Source organism: Lissotriton vulgaris, chromosome 2_1 (genome assembly GCF_964263255.1).
Source record: "Lissotriton vulgaris chromosome 2_1, aLisVul1.2, whole genome shotgun sequence".
Taxonomy (NCBI): domain Eukaryota; kingdom Metazoa; phylum Chordata; class Amphibia; order Caudata; family Salamandridae; genus Lissotriton; species Lissotriton vulgaris.
Window position 1 is genome coordinate 815,337,901 of NC_141687.1, and position 14,179 is coordinate 815,352,079.

At 37.5% G+C, this 14,179-nt stretch overlaps 1 protein-coding gene across 1 annotated transcript in view; it reads right to left on the bottom strand.

Moving 5' to 3' along the window:
• TTN (titin) overlaps positions 1 to 14,179 on the bottom strand; it is a 380,526-nt gene that overhangs the window by 206,655 nt on the left and 159,692 nt on the right. Inside the window, exons 108-116 of the mRNA XM_086956205.1 lie at positions 10,459 to 10,752; positions 9,329 to 9,412; positions 8,254 to 8,340; positions 7,990 to 8,067; positions 7,024 to 7,104; positions 4,276 to 4,356; positions 3,740 to 3,823; positions 3,131 to 3,208; positions 509 to 592 (exon numbers count right to left, since the gene is read on the bottom strand). Of these exons, the coding sequence (XP_086812331.1) occupies positions 509 to 592; positions 3,131 to 3,208; positions 3,740 to 3,823; positions 4,276 to 4,356; positions 7,024 to 7,104; positions 7,990 to 8,067; positions 8,254 to 8,340; positions 9,329 to 9,412; positions 10,459 to 10,752 (951 nt within the window). The remainder of the gene's footprint in view (positions 1 to 508; positions 593 to 3,130; positions 3,209 to 3,739; positions 3,824 to 4,275; positions 4,357 to 7,023; positions 7,105 to 7,989; positions 8,068 to 8,253; positions 8,341 to 9,328; positions 9,413 to 10,458; positions 10,753 to 14,179) is intronic.

Genomic DNA, 14,179 nt, shown 5'->3' on the forward strand with positions numbered 1-14,179 from the left:
TGTTTAGTCAATGACTGCACAATCAAATATTGCATACTTATGTTAATCTGTTATGAGCTCTTCTGTCAAGTATTGTATCTCATGATTAATTTATTCCTCTTTTTATAAAGGGTAACATGTGCTATATTTTACCTCTAGCAAATGTTATTAACATATATCTAACTTTTTGTTTTAACATTACATGGCAATATACTTATTCTCATTCCCATCCCTCTTGGTATTTCCCTATCCTCGCCTTTTCCTGTTGACCCCATGTTTTATCTATAATGGTATGCTCGGGCGTCTGCCTTACAATATTGGGGACAGAATGATGGCATTGTTGTGAAGTGACTTGGAGGTGTTAGTTGGCAAATAAACCTTCTCCAACAGTAACCAGTGTTATATCAGAAACTCCAAATGAAAAGATGAAACAGACAAATAGTACACAAATATATGTATAAGCAATTGAAAGCGATATCACAGACAAACAAAATATAGAAAGATTAGGCATTGAAAGAATTCTAAGTACCTTTTGTCGGCAGAGCTTCTTCTCTTTTGGGAACAACACGAGGCACTTGTTCTTCAGTGACAAGTTTCCTGGGCGCCTCAGGCACTTTAAAGATACCAAGTGAAAGTTCACAAAAGGTTTGCATTTTTAAATAAGAGTAGTAAAACTGTGCCATTCCTATTAGCAACTAGTAAGAATCCCATAGAGAAGCACAGCACAAAGGCTGCTTCATGTACAAAACACAAAAAACTGCAAAACAAATGTAAAACAGACAGGTACATTGAGAAGTAGGGACATGAAACTGACAGGATTGCTGTATTAAAACTTCCCTCAAAGCTGTAGAGACTGAATTTTTCCAACAAACACAGGCACCAATGATCAAACATTTGAACAGAATGCAAAAAAGAAGGTACTAAGTCAATTAAATAAAGAAAACATAAACAGATGCCCTGCTGATAACGACATGAAAGATTAACTTAAGAGTTCAAACTTTAGTCTTAAAACTGCCTTAAACCACAAAAGATGAGCAAGATTTACAAAGATTTTATTTTCACTTTAGACAATCTTACAACAAGAAAACACCTGATGAATTCAGGACAATCAACTCTGACTTAAGACAGGCTTCAGATTTGAAAATTCCATGGTAAATCGGGCTCCTAGCTTCCTGCCACTAAGGTGAGGACATGGCACGCTTTGGTCATTCTTACAAGTGTCATTGTTCCTGACTCATGGCAATCACTTGGTCTCCTTGCAATATGTTGGGGAGAATCCTTAGGAAAATATGTTCATAGGTAGGGGCAATTAATGCATTTCCTAAATTGTCTTGGGCTATCTGGGTCAGCAAGTTAGACATTTGAGTATGAGAGAGTGGCAGAATGTATGGCACACATATCTCCATGTGATTTATATGCTAACTACACATTCCTATGTATTGGTGGGGGTAGGTCTAAATTTTAGGTTGGCTTGTGGAACTAGTGAGCCAAGTGGTCAGATTGCCATTACGCGTTGAGCAGATGATAAATGGACTTGTTAACTTGTAAAGTGCTCTGGTACCTCCGGGTCTAGCCAGCGCTATATAAAACTCAGTAAACAAATAAATAAAATTAATTAATCAAATTTTTCTACCTTCTCCCCATAATTAATATTTTTGTTGTGTACAGTTTATGGTTTTTGAATCACTGGGTTACAATAAAACAGTCTGTTCTGTTCTGCTGGATAATCAGCTTCATTGCATAGGTTTCCTTGCTTCTACTCATCTCTTTTGAGTCCAATCAGCACGTAGTACCACACTGTTCCTAAGGAGATTGTGGCGATGGTGGACAGATTGTTCTTTCCAGTGCAATAGAAGTTGAGTTTTGTTCGAACTTGGGAAATGTGGGCCTATTTATTAGTCCTTTGCCACAAAAGGAACAATACTACACTGTTTGCTTGTCTTCATTTTAAGTGCTTCTTTCAAGTCTGTGAGTGAGCCCTCGCTTCAGGATTTGGTACCCTCAAGCAGCTGATGTTGATGTTTAGTATCCTTTATTCAAGCATTTTAAATATGTTCAAATCATTTATTAAGTCCGTACTAGAGATCTTGCTGATTGGGCTCCCCAGCAAATAGCCTGGGCACCCATCCCCTGCATTACAGCAGCTGAAAATTGTGTGACAGCTTATGTGCTGTTTGAGGTTAGGTAGCTCTAATTATATTTGTGGCAGAGAAATGGGCAGGCTTTGAGTTTTCTGTTATGTAAGTGAGAAATAGAACAGTTCTTTCTTGAATCTGTCCAATGTAACACTAGTATGCATTAAGGTATTTTCTATCTAATGACTACATTTATTTCTACTTTCATTGTAGTGTACTAATGTATTTGAATATCCTGAGTCCCTTGAACTGTTTATATCTGTATTTCTCAGAGGCACCATATGATTGCATTCGATCATTCTATCTTACTATGATGTTGTTGCTATGCTGTATTACTATAAGAATATATATAGATTTAAGAATAAGTATTGGACTAAGGCTCACGTTTTTTGTTGTTAATATGCCTGTGGTGCCTTTAGGAGAAATCCAAAAGCATGACAATCATAGGGATTTTTAATATATGGCAAACATAAATACAATTTCTTTTGGGAAACATGAGTCGTTCTTTATATTTTTTTATATTGAAGCCGAAAAGAATATTACAAAAGGACAACATAACTGAAACATTACATACATAAACACTAAAATACTAAATGGTACCATTAAAAAAGCTTATTATAAACAACTTGAAAACTGCACAGACTACATGCAACACATTTAAGTAACAAATAAATCATTATACCTTTAAGGAAGGAACATACTCCTTCTTCAGGTATAGCTTCCTTAGTCATTGCTGGCAGTTAAAAGATATTACTTAGGTGTACAGTGTTAACATTTAGACATCTTAATTGATCTAATGTTAATTATCAGAAAAGAACATCAATAGTCTAAAATATTAACATCTTGACAATCATTTAAATGCACAGTTTTAACATTACAAGCTCAAGGCTAAAAAAGAAACAACATAAATGAACAATAAAATACAAAGAGCAAACAGATATGCTTCATTCGAAATGGTATATGTGCACGAAAAGTAAAGGCAGAAGCTGTGTAAGTCAGAGCTGTTTCAAGTGTACCTTTTGCAGGCGTGCCTTCCTCCCTTCTGGAAACCAGCACCTTGTCTTCTGGGGCAGGTTTTTTGGGAACGGCAGTCACTTTAAAGATACCATTACCAGAATTAAATTTTATTATGTGTGATCCTTCAATGAACGAGGCATGAAGATAGCAATATTTTAAAATAAGCATTCGCACTTCACCAAAGATTATAAGTTGCATGCAATTCGACGTTTAAAATGAGCACTCAAAAATGAGAAACACAAACATAAAACAAAAAAAGAAAGAAGCCATATTTAAGACTATCGAAAACAATCATGGCCTCAAGATATTAGAACAAGCTAGCTGATGGTGCCACTTCCTTTTTAGAAACAACAGTAGGCACCTTTTCTTATAGAACTGCTGTCTTTGGCACCCACGGCACTTTAAAGACAGCGTATACTTTGGAACAATGAACAACAGGAGTATACATATAAGAACATCCAATATTGTAAAGCATGCAAGCGTAAACAGGCATGCAAGTGAGAGTGAAATAAAACTCCATACATTTGTCAAGAACATATTTTGAACATGTATATTTAAAAACAACAGGAATCAAAGCACCTTCCAACATAAATAAACTACAAGAATACCTTTTGCTGGTGGAGCCTCCTCTTTTTTAAGGATGTCAACAGAAATTCTCTCTTCCCCAGCAGTTCTCCTGGGCCCACCAGGAACTTAAAAAGATATAAAAAATACCCTCCTTTATATGTTCATGAACTCCAAGACAGTATACAGACAAGAAATTGTAAAAAAAGAATAAAATGTGTTACAGTTCACATTTTTCTTTTAAGACCATATATGGTTTAAATTGCTTACATTATTTACAGATATAAAATAAGTATTGTAGATGAAGTAAGGTTTCCCACAAAAATATGTTTGACATCAAGAACTCAATAGGTCTGTTAATGTTATCCATGAGTTAACTTGCATTAGCTGTACAGGAATATTCTTCATGGAGTTTACTAATACTTTTGTTACCCCATGAGTGCAAAAGCAATATCAGTGGCAAATATATTTAAAAAGTGGCTGTAGTTTGTAGATTTCCATCATATTAATTTGAAAGTACAATGATTTGGGGGATACTTTATTCTTGTGGCAGCTTAAAGGTTTTTCTTAACAGTCATACCTTCAGCATATGGAACTTCTGCTGCAGGAACATCAATGTGGGCCCACATTTCTGGTGCAACTCCCCTGGCTGACTCAGACACTTTAGGGAGATTAAGAGGAAATGTTTTAAGGTGAGTTAGTGAGACTGTGGTTTTGTGAAGTGCATGATTATGCATACATTGTTGCACGAATTGGCTTTCATCATTGTTGTATAATATACATTATGTGTTGTTGGAACTAATAAGAAATGCCTGAAGGACTTAGTGCCCACCTAAAAGTCTGCCTCAAATATGGAAAAAACAAGGAACACATCTAGAAAGTCTAAGGTGAATCAATCATTGGAATGTCTACAACAGACTTGTTTAAGACACACCACTGCTGCAGGGTAATGACATTTAAAACACATTTCAATATTTTAATCAGTGGCTTTGAGATGCCACCAATTTATAAATGTGTGCATGGATTAACAAATACTGAATGAAAAAAATGAATGCATGAATTTATAAATGTGATCTACTTTGTCCAAACACCATACAAAAATGACCTTTCTGCACTTCCTGTCTTAGAGAGTGATGACATAATAGTGAGAAGAGAGGTATTGCCACTTTAATGATAGAAAGCTAGATTGTTTGCCATGTTGAGGTCCAGAGGACAAAGGAGAGTGCCATATATTGTCTGATTCTGTGAAGAAGCAAAGACTGCCTATTTAGGAGTCTCTGCATGTTCTGGTAATGTTCTGGTAATTGTTTTTGGGCAGAGCAGAGACATTGGTCAGGGCATAGGTCTTTTATTCTGCTAGTACCAATATTCCTTTCACAATGTTATGGGTAAGGAAACATGTTTGGAAGGTCACCAAGGTAGTCATAGGGTGGGTGTGAATGGAATTTCATCAGTGTATAGCAGTTTAAATTACATGTGGTTTTCTGATTATGGATATGAGAAAATTGCTATTTTGGCTTAGATTTGTAGAATGAATGCTTACAAACCCAGTGACAGAAACAACATGACTGGCAAGACACAGGTAAATGCCAGAAAGAACAAGGAGCACACAGAAACATTTGTATGATTTGAGTGACTATTTGTGGCTGGGTTAATGTATTTGTGAGACAGGTTATCCATTCTAGGAAAGCCAGTCAGGTTCAGAGCATGTCAAATAAATGATCAGGGCTCCCAATTTATTTGTATTGGGCAGTCATCATTTCTTGCTGTCCACCGGAAAACATAACTAGCTGACATGGGCATCCCATAGTGGATGCTTTATCAGACATAAGTATGTTCTCTTCTGTTGGAAAGATGGAATGCTATTGACCGCTTTTCTGCTTGTATTTATCCACTGTTTCCTCTTTTGCTTTTAGTTGAACTGCAGAAGAATGTCTCTTTGGGTATTCCTCTATTGGCTTCCAAATAGGTCAGAAAAGAACTAAGGACAGGAAAAATCTTTCTTTCTCACTAAGCATTGACAGCATGACACTTCAACACCAAAGAAGCAAGTCACTCAGTAGAGTGTTTTCAACAGACATTGTGGACCTGTATTCAAGGTTCAGTTATAGAATGCAATGGGGAGTTAAACAAAAGGTTTACCTTACCAGACAAATTTGCATGGATGATGAACCAGCTTTCGATCAGCATAATTCTCTAGTTCAAGATCTTACATTGAGGCTATTAGGAAATCAGATGTTTTCCAATGTTTTGAGCACATCTGTTAAAGTAGTAATCATCAGACTAACTAGATTAACTACTTGCATATTTGTTTTGATATTTTGATAGTTCATCATGCTCTCTTACGGTGTAGCAATAGTTTCATTTTATAATATAGGAAAATGTGTTTAATTTGCGCTTTGACCATTACAGTGTAAAGCAGCAGCAGTAGATGGATTAATGTTTACCTGCTTTCTTCACCCTATCGGAGGGATCTTAAATTACCGCAAGGCTGTAGAGATCATTCTGTTGCCATGATTTCCCAAAACATTATTGGATGAGATTCTGAATTTCAATGTGTCTGTATGACTCCCTTATCTTCACACTGAGGTGTTGGTCCTCACTTTGGAAATTTGAATATGTTTTGTTTATGACAGAAGAATAGCAAGAGTCACCAACCATGTATGGAGAAGTACAGTTGACATGAAATCAGTTAGATAGTTGACCCTTAAGGAGATGGAGAGCGCCTGTCACACACCTTGAGTGATGTCTCTGTTGTATTTTATGAAGTGCTAAATATATGTGTGTATAATACACATACATATATATATATATATATATACATACATATATATATATATATATATATATATATATATATATATATATGTATATATATATATATATATATATTTGTCTGTCTATATGGACAAAGCCGTGGGAGGGCTGAAACGCGTTGGTCTGAGTGCTTAATATTCATTAAACCAAGCTAAAAATCCAAGTCTTGAGTGCTGCGTCCTTTGTGATAAAATTGACTAAATTGGGCCATGGTCTAGCCCCAACGCAGAGCACCCGTTATCGAGCGCGCAGGATCAAAGGATCAAAGGATCACAATGTTGACACTATATATATACTTATATATATATATATATATGTATATATGTATATATATATAGACATATATATAGACATATATTGATATATATAAAGAGAGACATAGATACAGATATATGAAGATATTTGAATATATATATGTGTGTATACACACATACAAACACACACAGGAACACACTGAAAACATGTACATTTTTACATTGTCTAAAATATGTTTTAGTAATTGTATTCCTACCTCTATCAGTTGTGACCTCTTTTCTGCCAACTGAAATGGCCACCTTTTCTTCTGACACACCCCACTGTCGGACATCTTGTACTTTGAAAATAGTATAAATATTTTGAATGCTCATTCATGGCATTATGGATGCTTGAAACTATAAATAAAGAAGGCCTTCAAACACAATCACTACTGTAATAATTGAAAAGGTGCCCAATAACCTACCCCTAGAAAATGTGCAAAGTAGGCAGAAACCACCTCAATTTGCAGGCAGTCATACCAAAGTGAGATTACTTTCAATTATAGACCAGTGCCTTTTGCCAGTGTCTGTTAGCAAATGTACATGCTGTTGTAAAACACTGTTAGGAATATATATATATGTTTATATATGAGTACTCTTAAAACCTTGTTATAGAAATGCATGTAAATAGTTCCTTTTCAGAAACATTTAAGGAGTTTATTTTTTCAATATATAAGAAGAGCAACATGCTCAAATTATGTCATACTATAATACACTTGAAGTGTATCCAAGTGTATGCAAATAAAAAGGAAGTGACTGGACAGGTCCAACAATGTTGAGCCTGAAGGACATTAAAGCTAATATAGAGAAGTCAATGTAACACACATACATAAAAAAAGGGCAGACACGTGCATTCAAAGTGATAAGCTTTTGAAAGAAAACTGAAGAAGTTCCAACAGTAAAATCAATCATTGTTTGGAACTATGAAAACATTGACATGAAATTCTTCATAGGACAAACACGACAAATGTAACATTTAATAAGAAGCTATTCCATAACCACAAACTTGTGAATAGCAAAATATAAGACCACACATCAATGGACTCACAAACAGAATCTTACATGTTCACATAACTACTGTGTAGCATAAGGCACATATATGTGGCCTTTATGTAGGCAAGGAACATACATACAATGACCAACATTTTGAAGACTGCATTTTTTACATAAAAAGACATAGGTACCTCTCCTTTCTGTTACTTCCTCTTGCACAAGTGTAGGGCCAGGTTTTCTTGGCAAACCCCTTCGTTCAGCTTTGTGGGCTTTAAAAATAATACATTTCATGTTGATATTGCCGCTGGCTTGCAAGTATAGTAAAGGTAACATCTTAGCATATCAAAAGTCACAACAACATGGTTGGAGTGTCTGTTAATGAGCAAAAGAGGCAAAACACTCCTGAAAATAAATATTTCAAGCCCAGTGGAAGAATGTAAAAAAGGTACAGATACCTTGAGCCAAGATAAACTCTTCTTCCTCTCGGCTGACATAGGTTCGATCAAACTGTTCATCTACAGGTCTCCTGGCAACTGCAAGCACTTAAAAGACATTTACACAACATTTATTTTACATTAGACTTGAAAGGTATGGTGTATAAAACATTAAGTAATTCTCCATGAAGCAGTGCAGGCTCTATAATACAACATGAACTACTTTAGGTTATGTTAGACATTGACAACTGAGCAGCACTGTCTATGGCATGAACATTGAAGTGGGAATCATTTATTAAACTAGGCTTTGGAGTGAAGCCTATAGACAAAACTGCCCAGGAGCACTCTTTTACATATAACATAAAGATATTAATAAAGACAGTAGTAGTATGGACTTTTACTTATCAAAGCAATTGATAACAAAGTGTTATAAAAGACATTGACCAAAGTATAAATATTGCTCATGAACATACAAGCCCATTGATAATTACAACTCCTCCGTAACTAGACAGACTAAACGAGACCCCAAAGAATTGACATATAAGTAGTTAAGTGGAAAACATTAGCATTAAACAACTAAAGATTGTGAAGATGATCATTAAAAAGAAGCAGTGCACCTATGCCCAAATTAACAAATACTGGGTAATGACACAAGTAACAAAACAAGAGTACCACATGTGGCATCAATGAAATTTCTTGGAAAACAGCCTGTAACAACTGATTCCAAGTTCTATGGCAACATATAGCTCACTAGTAAAGGGAACAGTTTGAGGGCTGGGCAGCACTGGCACATTCAGGTGTTAGTGGCATTACTGTCCTTGGAGTCAGTCAATAGTGCTAGCAATTCAACTGAACTCTCTCTATGCTCTGTTGTCTTTGCCATGGACCGATTACCCAGAAGAGGCCCAATAACCAACACTGTTGACATCTAGTGCCTTAATAATGCTGTTAAAGCATGTCACACAGTAGAAAGAGTTGGGCATTCAGCACACAAGTTTCAGTTGACAAAGGACAAATGTGAATACACCCACATGCGAAGCATACACAAAGTTGACTGTAGTAGCACAAATTGCACCAACTGGCATACTTGCCGCACCTTCTTTTTCTGAAATCTCTCTTCTTGTGGGTTCTATGGGTGGTACTCTCCCTTCAGTCACATCTTCCTCAGAGACTTCATAAGCTTAAATCAGAACGTGAGAATTACTATGCTGAGGACTCAAATGCCAAAACAGTGGTAGTGTGCATTTTGTATTTCACTAGAATATTCTCCCTATATTTGAAAAACTATCACAAAACATTTTACGTTCTCTAATATTATCTAAGGCAAGAACAAGGGGCTCTGAAAAGTGAGAGATCAACTGAAATATCATGACATACCAGTTTAGAGAAAACAGATAACCACAGTGCACTGTGATTGGTTGTAGGACGGTAAAATCAAGTTAAAGTATGATGTTTTCAGCAGTTACATATGTTTGGATCCATGTACATTTTAACAGTTTTTTTTATAAATATGTGACTTTAGACATATTAAAACTCTCTTTTGTTGTGGACGTGGATACTTTGGCCTTCCCTCTTACAGAACAATATTTTTTTTAAACTGTTCCCCAAAACAAATCTTTATCTCGAAATGCTTCTGAACACTTGTAATGTAAGAAGTGTTACAAACTCAATATCAAATTATTGGCTCTTAAAAAAAATCAGATTTGTGTTTATTATTATGCCTAAACAAAGATATAAAAGGGCACAGAAAATTGCTAAACAATGTACAGAGACAGAAAAGCGGTTTCCTCACAAACTTCTGGTTACAAGCCTTCTAGGAAACATTTCTGGTTAAAATGTGGAAGAGCAGAAAATCAACAAGCCATTTTCGGAACTGCAAATTGTCTGGAAATAATAATTCTAAAGAATTTATTTGAGACAAAAACACCTAACTAATATTCGTACTTTAAATATTTTTTCAAGTATGAAAAGTAAAACTAAACAAAGAATTGTAAAGGAAGACTGAATGGGGAAAGGCACATAGACACAAATTCAGCTGCTTAATGTATTTGTCTTTCTGTACTGTCATATCTGTTGTTTTAGATAGTAAAGAGTGAATGGTGCACTATACAGGTAAAGTTGTATGTTTCATGCATAGTAAAGAAAGGCTAGCATATTCTCTGCCAATGTTTAGATAAACATTCAAGAGAACACTGACCATATGCCGAGTAAAGGACCAAAATCTACCTTTCTCTTCAGAAAATGCTTCTCTGGCTCCATATACTTCTTTTGCATAGTATTCTTCCCTTTTCTCATATACATGCTCTTCGTAGAATTCTTCTCTCTGGCCATAAACGTGTTCTTCATAAGATGTCTCTTGTTCACCATATTCTACTTCTTCTCTGAGGCCAACTCCTCTTTCAGCGTAGGCGACTTCTTCTTCATACACTGGCTCTGTGTCAGGGTACTCTTCTTCATATATTTGCTCCTTTATAGTTACAACAGCTACTTCCTTCTGAGTCTTCCTTGACACCGGAGGAACTTGAAAAATATTCACTCATATTAATATGAAAACCACTCAAGGCACTGGTAAGCATTAGATGACACGCTAGGAAAGAATGTTGTTCTTGGTGTTGCAAGCTCTACTGCTTAGTATGATTATAAACGTTTAATGTTAAATAGGGAAACTGTTCCACTTGAACACCACTTCCCTTGCTTTAGAGAGTTTTGGAGTTTTCAGCTGCATATTATTGTGCAATAAGTCCTAGGTTACAAGATGAGTAGGTTCAATGGAGCAAGAGCTTATGTTGATCTTTTTTTAGTTGAAAGAAAGCTTAAGAAAACTTAAGAACATGAATGACAGATAACATTCAACGTAAACAATGTGGACTGCATTCACTACCACAAACACGGAAGGCTGAGATGTTGCACCTCCTCCAATTTAAAGCACTTGTGAGTTTTAATGGGGTCAGAAGCACAGAGTGAGCCTACAGTGTAGTAGGAGTAGCTGTATAAACATGCACTGTTACGACATAAATTGAGAAACATGTTAGACAAGACAACACACAGAAACAATGTGACTGACACATTGAGCTGGTGGCTTGTTAGCTTGTGATTTAGGAAAGGGTTTGCAAAAACTCTAGGTTTTTATACGATTTGAATGTAATATTATGGCATTTGTATGCTAAGGTGCTCAATCTCCGCTCTTTGTTTGCAGTATTTGGATCAACATCACCATAAGTATTGAGATGCATATTAGCCTAGCAATGTAGTAAATGGACATACAGCATAATTGTGCTGCAGAGTTGCTCTTTAAATGAGAATGCAAACTGTACCACTGAAACAATTGTTACATATTAGTAATAATTCTAACAAAGCAACCTAATGCCCCACCAAAATATATTTGAGAGAGCTGATGTATGAAGACTGTAGGTCACTTGTCTTTTCTGTATAGTCACCATCGACTTTTTGCCTTTCTCTGGACACTAGCATTGCTAGCTGTAGAAATCTGTGCACTTTATCCCTTCAAACTGGAGTAAAACTCCTGTGCTTCCCCTTTACACGTGGTTACAATTGCGTATTCCTGAGTGGATCCTTTAACTTGCCTGTATATACAATGCACCCATGAGCTTGAAGTTAAATGCTGCTTGTAGACTGCAGCACCTATTGTGAGATCGACAACAGTGCCACTGCAAACATGGCTCTAGGCATACCCTGTGTAGCATGACTGTTGCAGTGTAAAACCTGTCAAAATATCCCTTTTTGACAGGTAAAAGTCTCCCATTTAAATATTAGTAAGTTACCCCTATAGAGGCCTGTAGACCGCAAGGAGAAGTGCATGATATTTAAACGTGGGACAGTTAGAACATTAATATTACCATATACCTACAGTGACATGGCTCAAAATGCTATTTTCACTGTGGCAGGCCTAGCTATTATATGAAAATACCAATACTAACTTGTGGAATGTACCCATTATAAAAATAATTAAACCACCCTTTTTTTTAATAGTTATTAGAGATACAATTCAATTGTGAAGTTGGATTTTTAATGACTATTAAGGAAAAGTAACAAATAGAACTTGACCCTTTACCTGTCTAAACTTTCAGCAGGCTAATTAGCATTAGATTCTGCCCACTTCCAGCCTGTCCTCAGCCTTAAATGAAGTGTTAACATGTGAAATGCCTCTAAGGAAGACAATAGGTTCACCTAAATGAGCAGGGGTAATTCCTCTAGACTCTGCAGAATCTACGGGGTCAGGGCTGTGGGAATCCTGTTGACACCACAGTGTCAAATCCGGCCTGACTGGTCTGTTTAAGCCACATGTAATACTTTGGTGCACTTGAAAGGAAGAACACAGGCCACCGTGACAACTGCTGTCTATTCCCCCTCTGGGTGCTCTAGGACCCTGGCTTTGTCCTACCAGACTTTTGTCTCCTAATTTGTAATGCTTACAGATCCTGCTTCAAATTGTATTTTAGTGCTGGATATTGGATCACACTAGTGATTGCCATAGAGCACTCCCACTATAGACCCACAACCCAGAGAACTGACCAGTGGGAACTGGACTTTGCTGTTGGCCTCTGCCTGATACCCTTAGAGTTTTAGAAGGGTACTCCAGTAGTTGTTGAACTGAGGAAATATCAACATGTTTCTTCGGGAAAGTAACAAAGTCTATTAGAATTTTTTAAAATCTTTTTGACTTCCAAACTTTCACAGAGACCAATATGCTTGTTGTATCCAACCAGCAGTCAGCCTCAAATTGTGTGTAGTTACCGGTCTACGGCATCCATTGACTGTCATTGGTGCTTTGTGCTTTTGATGCTATTTCTACTTAAACTTTTAATTCTCAATATCTCAGGTTTCCTGCATAAGATTTTTATAATTCGGTTAAATAAATATTAAATTATTTTTCTAATCTGGTTTGGGATATTTATTGTTTGTTGTGTCGGCTAGATTACTATTTTGGCACTGCATAATACTTTATATAATACACTAAGTTACATCTGTCTGCTCTGTGCCATAGTTAGCAGCGAGTTCAGCTCAGGTTAATTTAGTGACTTGCCTGCGCTGCTCGCATTGCCTCTCTAGTTGCATCTGCCATTGTACTACTCGCTTAGATCAGCTTCTTTTAAATCGTGTGCTGCTCGCTTTGTTGTGACTCATTTAAATCGCATTGCCTCTGTAATAATTTTTATAATTGTGGTAATAGCCCGCTTTGCCTTCAGAGTGTGTAGCCTGATTGTGCCAGTGCCCCTGCCCACAGCGTAACCCTGTCTGTGCCCCAACCTGTTCCGGTTTCGCTTTTGCAGCCATTTTGTTGTTGTTGTGCCTCGGAGCCCGTCCCCTCCACCACGCTCCTGCCTCCCAGCTGCTCCTCCCTCGCCCCATCCCTTACACTATCCACATATGACAGATGCCTCCGCGTGCAGCGGTCGCGCCCCATGCACGCCGAAGGTGCGCCAAAGGTAAGCCCGTCTACGCCTGTCCGCGCCTGGCCCGTGCCCAGGGCCATACCCCCTGGCCCCCGCAAAATCCTCTCCGCTCGCATTACGTACGACGCCGCAACCCTCTCAGCCCTTAACCCCGGCCGCCCACCCAACTGCTACCAAGCCGTGCCAGGACACACCCATGGACCCTTCACCTGCCAATCCTGCCAGTTTGACTGCATCAGGACCCACACCAAATCCACAAACTCCAAACAGAGCTCTGACACCAACCACCTAAAGTGCATCCTGCTCAACACCCGCTCGATCCACAGACACGTCATTGAACTCTGGAACCTACTCGACACTACATCACCACACGTCGCCTTCCTTACAGAAACATGGATGAATGCGCCATCACTTCCGACATCGCCATAGCCATCCCGGAAGGATACAAGATCATCCGAAAGGACCGAACCAACCAAATAGGAGGAGGCATCGCCATCGTCCATAAAAACACCATCCACATCCCGACCAATACC